We start from the raw sequence: 7,572 nt of genomic DNA, 5'->3' as shown, positions 1-7,572 counted from the left end.
AAAATGTCGTTTTTGCACAGAACTGTGTTTGGTTTATATCCTTATGGGAGTACAAGTCTTAATTCTTGGAATCATTTATTCGGAAATGTGATGTGTGTATCTTTCGGCATGCTTTCCTGGGTTGATTAAGCAGCACTCTTTTCTACTTCTTCCAGAAAGAGAAGAGAAAAAGCATTGTTATTTTTTTCCCTTTCTTTTTCTGGACTCCCAAGAATTTCCTTCCAATCCTATTGCCTCATATTCCAGCTTCCGTCTGCTTGTACCCAGGAGATTGTTTAAGTGTTATCAGAAAACATGGACTGCTCTTAATTGTACTTCTTCTTTGTAGATGCAAAGAGTACCTCTGGTTACCGCGCTGCCAGCTTTTTCTGCCTTATGACTAATAGGCCTGCATCGGGAATCCATCCCACCCACCGGCACCAAACCTTGCCAGGTTGACCTTGAGGCCAGCTCTTTCATTTTGATTCCAGTTTGTGCAATGATTTGTATGTCACTGAAGCAAAGTTAAATGTAAGAGGATACATTAACATAGCGGTACAGCTAGACTGGAAACGCTCAAAGGTCAGGAAATGGAAAAATGAACTACCTAATAATGTCCATTTGCCTCATTGCTGATGTTATAATGGCTTTGATTTTCGATTAGTGTTTCTTATAGGCATAAATGTATATATTGTGCTATAGATGTGCAATATTGAGACAAATGCACTTTAAGTTCTTTGGTGTTATGGCATGCATGCCTCTGAAACGTTTGCAACCTTCATTTCAGTCTCCCCAAGAGCAGCAGTTTCATCTATGTGCTCTATGTAATATCTTGCAGGGAAAAGGATGTCAGTAGACCATGGAAGCCTGCAACTCCCTTGTGCTATTAAATGATTCCTTTATAGCTCTGAGAAGCCAACCTCGTGCCTCTCAAATAAATGGTCCTGCAAAGTTCTCCATGCTTTCCAAATCCTCTGGCTTTGTAGCAGTCTCCAATCCCAAACTTGATGATTTTCATGTTGCATTTCATGTTTTCAGCAAGTCAGCTGCTGAACCATTTGGAGAAGATTTTGTACAGCTCCTTGCACTACAAGGTCTTGTTTACTGGATTTGGCTGTACTATAAATTATCCTTTAAGTATTTTTTTTGTACTGAGAGTTATGCTAACAATTCTTCCAAAATTTGGATGCCCAAAGGGACTTTCCTCACATGATGGATAACAAATAGCTGTGATAGGTGGGAATGGGTTGATAGGAGGCAGTTATGATGACAGCTGAAACTGTAACCTTGATTATAGCTCACTTTTAAACTGTATTTCTTCTCACGCCTGCATTGCCTTGCACTTTGTGTAGTCGGTTGTCCTGCGCTCGCACCGATGGAAGATGCAGCTGTTCTCTCAATGGACCGTTTGCTGTGCAGGTACCACCAGCTGTGTTACCAGGACTGTCCCTAGGCAAAAAGGAGGAAAACTGTGTACTGTATTTACTTTTTCCTGGCTGTCAGTTTGACGGAGGGAGAGTGTATCTTCCATGAAAGCTGCTGAGTGGTGGCAGCTAAGGGACCCTCTGGGCTATAGGTGGGGAGAGAGATGAGGAAAAGATAGAGAGCAGCAGGCCTGAGGTGAGAAGGTTGCTGGGAGGATCTGCAGGGGGCAGATCCTGCAACAACAAGCCTTTAGGGCTATAAAAAGCAGGAGAGTTTGCTCTGGGGAAGGACTTCATGTTGCTGCATTGAGAGCAAGGCTGGAAGGGAAAGTCTTGCTCTGTAAGGAGCAGCAGTGAGATTCATTCTCAAATCTTTTTGCTTTCACCCAACTTTTTTACTCTTCCACTCAACAGAACTGAATTTCCTGTCTTTCAGAACTTAATGATTCTACTTTATGCTCTAATAAAACAGTTTTACATACTGAAAGCCATTTTAGTAGGCTCACCTTCAAGTTAAAGGTCTGCCTTAAAGCTCTGGCTTGTAGTCCCATCACATCAACTTTTGCTGGCTGTACACACTGATTCTTTCCCGCTCGTCCCTCTGCCCCTGCCTCAAGAGTGTTGCTCTGGATGTTCACATCTGGGCTGTGACTGGGTTTTTAAAATGTTTTTATATTGTCTCTCATCCAGCCAATAAAACCTTTCATACAGGCCTTTACTACCTTGTATTTTTGTTAGTACAGTATCCTTGTTGATACACGTGGTCTTACTTTCCTGAAAGCTGATCAGAAGACTTTTGTTGTCATAACTTATCACTTTCACCAGGCTACCTTAATTTTTTTTTTTTAATCTGTCTTGGCTTCTTCTTGTCTTTTACAAAACACACAAGCCTTGCAAATGAAGGCTAAAAGCTTATTGGGAGAACCTTCATCTCTGGTGGAGCAAACAAGATACTGACTCCACGTACGATTTGCCTGTGATGTCAGACTTGACTACTGACTTATTAAATTTTCAGATGGACAAATGTACTGTGTCTCAAGCTTCCCATCACACAAAGCTACTTTTTCTCGGTACTTGACCTTGAAATTCTGATTGCAGTGATGCTTGCAAATGTCTGACTACCTATGCCTTACTTTGAGCCCTCTCCTGCTGGCTAATATTTTTCCTCGTCTGCCATTGCTTCAGTGATGCATTGTGTTTCAATCATATAGTATCTTTGGTATGGACAGTAAAAGTCTGTTGTACCACCATCCTGACCTGCACAAATACATCTTCTTTGACAAAGCAGCAATAGGAGGTAACCGATGTCTGTCCAAGTACCTAAAAGACAACTCTTAATTGTCTGAACAGAGAATTGAGCTGGATTTTTGCAGGTGCTTGGCTGGGCTCTGTTTATTGCCAAAGCATCAAGTACCTTTCTGGCATGATTTAAAAAAAAAAAAAAAAAAAAAAAAATCCCTAACATTAAGCCCTACAACTTTCCAGAAGTTATTGCATGACTGTTCTGAATCCTGTGGTGAAATTCAACTAGTAATAATGGTGTGAAGCTTTCTATCCAGAGGACTCTTCTTGTCTCGGAGGGAGATGGTTCAGTTTTCTCAGGTGGTGATGGAAAAGGCGGTGGTTACAACAACTCTTTGCTGTCCCAGTGCCAGACAGCAATCGGACAAGGAGAGAGATGTGAATGTGAAAGGGAGAGAACATGGGAAGAAAATCTGAGAAATATTTTTTCTTGATATTTACTGATTAGAGGTTTTCTATGTGTACATTTTTGAGATCAATTTTCTTTACAATCAGGTCTCGTCCATCATTTCCTTTGGCTGCTCCTTCCTACTTTCCCTTGTTTAGAGATTGTTGTTGCATTTGTATGGGAGAAAAAATACAGAAAATTAAACTTTGATGTTTGTTTTCATTAGATGGACCAAGTGACATAAATAAGAAGCAAGTTCTCCCCACAGATAATCCTCCAAAAACCTCATTTTGAGTAGGACTTTTATGTGGCTGGTAGATCTTTAGAGACAAATCTTTCCAGAACTTTGTGAAAATTGGAGTGCCAGTGAGAGGAGGAAAAATGCTTCTTTAGCTAGTTTTGCTCAGCATGCTAATATTTTATAGCTAAATACTTCTTGTCATAGCTGTCTGTACACAAAAGGGCTGTTTCTGGTATAAAAAAAAAATATTTACTAAATTTATTGGACTAAATATTTATGCTAGAGTAGCTGGTAGCAGTAGAAAACCTAAGTGTTTTCCAAAAGTAGTGATATTTGCATTTCTTGAGAAGATGTTTATTTAAACGATATCTACTCTAAAGTAAGCTCAAAATTACTTGTTGTGTTACATATTATGTATGTCCAAATGAGGAGTGTAAAGGGAAAGATCTTTATATCTGCTACTTCAGGTGCTGAAAACTGAAGTAACTGGACATTGCTGATTATAACTGAAATATTGTACATCCCTGTTACATCATTCCTCCTGTCCTAGGTAAGTTCAGACATAAGAAATAGCCAAGCGATGCATCAGTCACTAACACAGTATTGGCACCCTCAACTTAGGACAAACTTGAACTCACACACATGTGTGAGCTCACAAGTGTGGCAAGACGGGCCCTTTTAGAACAAAATCTGATAATCCGAGAGGAAAAGTTGAAAGGGGTGAGGAGAAAACCACTGTTCCTCTTACATACATAGACACCCCCTCACCACTAACCATCAGACAAGTGGTGAGGAGAGTGGGTGGGAAAGTGAAGCCTTGGGGGTCCTTTGGTACAGAGAGTCCAGGGGTGGAAACATGCCTGGAAAGCGTGGCTGTGGAAGCAGCTGTGGAGTGGCTGTTTTGAGCCAGGAATGAAGAGGGATTTGTTTCTGTTGACAGCCAAGCTTGATCTGTTGTGCTGTTGAGTCAACATTTCGGCCGTTCGTTGTTCTTGCTTTATAATTTACACTGTATGTTAGAAATGACAGTACAGCTTAGTGTGTACAGTGTACACACCTGTGCAAAGAGAGAGACAATAAAATCTGAATCTCAAGCCCCTAAAAAAGACTTTTTTTTTTATATACTAGGTATCTATGATGGATCAGATTGCTTCCACAAGGCATAGAGATGAAGTCTTTGCAATTTCTTTAAACTGTCTCACTATGGCTGGGACTCTGTTGCCAGGGCTTGGGGGCTGTGTACATGCTTTAGACAGTTGCATGGAAAACATGCAAAACTGATAATGAAATGTGGAGTAACTATTTTTCCTAACCTCTTTTCTACTTATTCATATGGCCATGCTTGTATTTTGATGCTATTATTTAATCTAGATAATAATGTGTAACTATTGTCCCATTTGTTTGGGATTTTTTCAGTTTGGGGATTTTGTTTTTTGCAGATTAATGTGTTGTGTAGAATTGATGCTGGAAATATGGGAAACTCAGATTTCTGGAGAGCATGGCCTTCTGGGTTGCTTTCAGATTATGCTATTTGTTCCACTGGCATCAACATACAGGAAAATGGGAACTTACAGAATTAGAACACAGTGATGAATTTACCATTTTCATTAAAACTGCTTAAAGCCATGCTGAAGCTGAAAAAAACTAATGTTTAACTCTAATTTAATTTGAAAGTATTTAGTTAATTAATATTCTATGTCCATTAACATTCAAAAATGAAAGTATCTGCAGAACCACTACTCCCTTGAGTAATTTGTCACCAGAAAGAAAATGTCTGCCTTTGAACTGACGTAGCTTTTGGGTAGCATGCTGTGAGTGAAGGAACCCATATTGACGATACAGATTAATCCAGAAGGGCTTGAAGTTCTTCGTGTTGCCATCTCGCCGTTATGAAACTGATAGTAGTTGTCTTGGATGCTGTTGTGACAGCAGATGCCGCCTTCTCTAAGTGACAGAAACTCCCATCGATTTTAAGTTACTGACTAGAATATGGTAGTTGTGCATGTCCACAATTGCTTCCCAGATTTTTGATTTACAGGGAAATACTGGTCTTTATACCATGACGTGGGCTCTCTTTTCAAACAGTGAATAAATGTACATGTTAGAAAAGAAGCAGCAAAGACATGATTAGATGCCACACCACACCACGTTCTTGGTTCCCACACGTGCCTCCTTCCTCCTTCTGTTCCTGTGTCTCTAGCGTAGCCTTTTGCTTTATTTGCTTCAATCTTGCCAGTCCTTACTATAAGGTGTGGCGTTGCTGCTGGAGATGTTTTTGCTATAAACCCTGTTTAATGCATTAAGTGAGGATCTGGGTCATTGGATTGTAAGCGTTGTAAAGCAGTGTCCGCAAAGTGACAGCGTATTCTAGGGTTACAAATATGCCAGTTGAATTTTTTGCTCACTCTGCAGTTTTTGTGCAACAGAATTGTAAGACGCAATAATAGGTCTTGTAATTATTCCATGAAAATTGGTATTAATAAACAAAATATTTTATTTTTTTCAGGACTTATTGTTCTTCTGTGCCACCATAGCCTTAATAAAGCCAGGGTTAAATAACTGCTTGGCTGGACAAAGGAGCTATGATTTTTCTTCCGCTTAATTTGAGTTCAAAAGAATGATTTGACTTCTGATCATGTGAAAAGCATTTCATAGCATACTGGAAAGCTGTCTGGTTTTGTATCTAACGGACTTGACAGCATGGTTGGCGACAGACGGATAATGGAAGGCTAATGAATAATGAAAAGCTGAGTGATTGAAATAGCAGAGCTGCAGGGAGAGGGGAGGGAAAGCTCGGAAGGCAAATGGAAAAACCAAACAACACAGAAGTAAGGAATAATCAGTATTTTGATCAGTATCAGGGCATGTCTTCACATCAAAATTAACCCCAGCCCTAACTTAAGTATTCTCTATCTACCAACTCACAAGAGCTCTTAACTCGTGCACCATGGCATGTTTTGTACAAGTCACTTGGCTTGCCTGGAGGAAGGAGGGTAGTTTGGAATTTAGTTTTTTTTTTTCTGCTACTAAGATGACGACTAGTCTGCAGCAGCCTCCTTGACTCCCATTACTTGTCCAGTGCATTCCCAGATTCCTGAAAGAGCAGATGTGTGTAGGATCTCAGTCTACGGAAGAAAACAGAGCAGAGCAGTAGCGTCGGAAGCTATCAGCTGTACTGAGAGATGCTGCAACACTTAGTTTGTATTTACACTTCAGTGAAGACAACTCTATTTTCGTAACAGGGATAACTCTCTTGCTCTTCAGATCTCCAGCGGGGAGGAAGAGCTCTTATTCATTGCTAACCAGTCTCTCCAGATGGGATACGGTCTCTGGATCGACTGCGCTTTAAGAAAGATTTCTCTGCAAACATAACGAGAATTACTGGGGGGAAGACTTAACTCTGGGTTGTCAGAAGTGGGAAGGCTATGTCCTGGTGTTAAAGAGTGTGACTCTCTAGCAGTTTGATAGTTGTGATGTTTGCGTCTGGATGCATGCATTAATGTGGAGGAAGCCAGCTGCTATTAGTTTCCTCACACGCTGCCAGTTGTGGCTGAGCTTGGTGGTGCAAGGCTTGCTCTGACCCTTGTTTTCATGGTAAGAGTTACGGGGTAGGAATTGTTTCTTGCTACGCCTTCTCATGCCTCTTTTTTGCAATGCTAAATGGGAAAAGGTCTGCTACTTTCTCATTCTGATGTACTACTTTTCCTGAGCTTTGACATCGCTGAAAAATGAATAATACTATAAATACTATCCCTTCATTTTTTTCTTTGCAGAATCTGTACCAAAACAGGTTCCTGGGCCTGGCAGCCATGGCGTCTCCATCTAGGAACTCACAAAATCGGCGCCGGTGCAAAGAGCCTCTCAGATACAGCTATAACCCTGACCAGTTCCATAACATGGACATCAGGAACAATTCCCATGAGACGGTCACCATTCCTAGGTCTACCAGTGACACGGACCTTGTCACTTCAGACAGCCGCTCTACCCTGATGGTCAGCAGCTCCTACTACTCTATCGGGCATTCACAGGACCTAGTGATATACTGGGATATAAAGGAGGAAGTGGATGCAGGGGACTGGATTGGCATGTATCTCATAGGTAAGTCCCCCTTGCCCTTTGGATTTCATGCTGCTTTTTTCACTTTTAAGCATTAGGATAATATGTGCTAATGGTAATTCTGAGCTAATACAGCTCCACTGAGTGTAGTCTTTAAGTGGGTTCATATATGACAAGATTTC

The 7,572-nt window shown here is 40.8% G+C and overlaps 1 protein-coding gene across 1 annotated transcript in view; it reads left to right on the top strand.

The window, feature by feature from the left end:
* Positions 1-7,104: 7,104 nt before the first annotated feature.
* The window catches only part of HECW1 (HECT, C2 and WW domain containing E3 ubiquitin protein ligase 1), a 179,665-nt gene continuing 179,197 nt past the window's right edge, over positions 7,105-7,572 (top strand). The window contains 1 exon segment of the mRNA XM_086614549.1: positions 7,105-7,432. Within this exon segment, the coding sequence (XP_086470675.1) occupies positions 7,144-7,432 (289 nt within the window). The 5' untranslated portion in view covers positions 7,105-7,143.

Source organism: Tauraco erythrolophus, chromosome 7 (genome assembly GCF_009769465.1).
Source record: "Tauraco erythrolophus isolate bTauEry1 chromosome 7, bTauEry1.pri, whole genome shotgun sequence".
Classification (NCBI taxonomy): domain Eukaryota; kingdom Metazoa; phylum Chordata; class Aves; order Musophagiformes; family Musophagidae; genus Tauraco; species Tauraco erythrolophus.
Note: the sequence above shows the minus strand (reverse complement) of the source record. Positions and strands in the feature narration are given on the sequence as shown.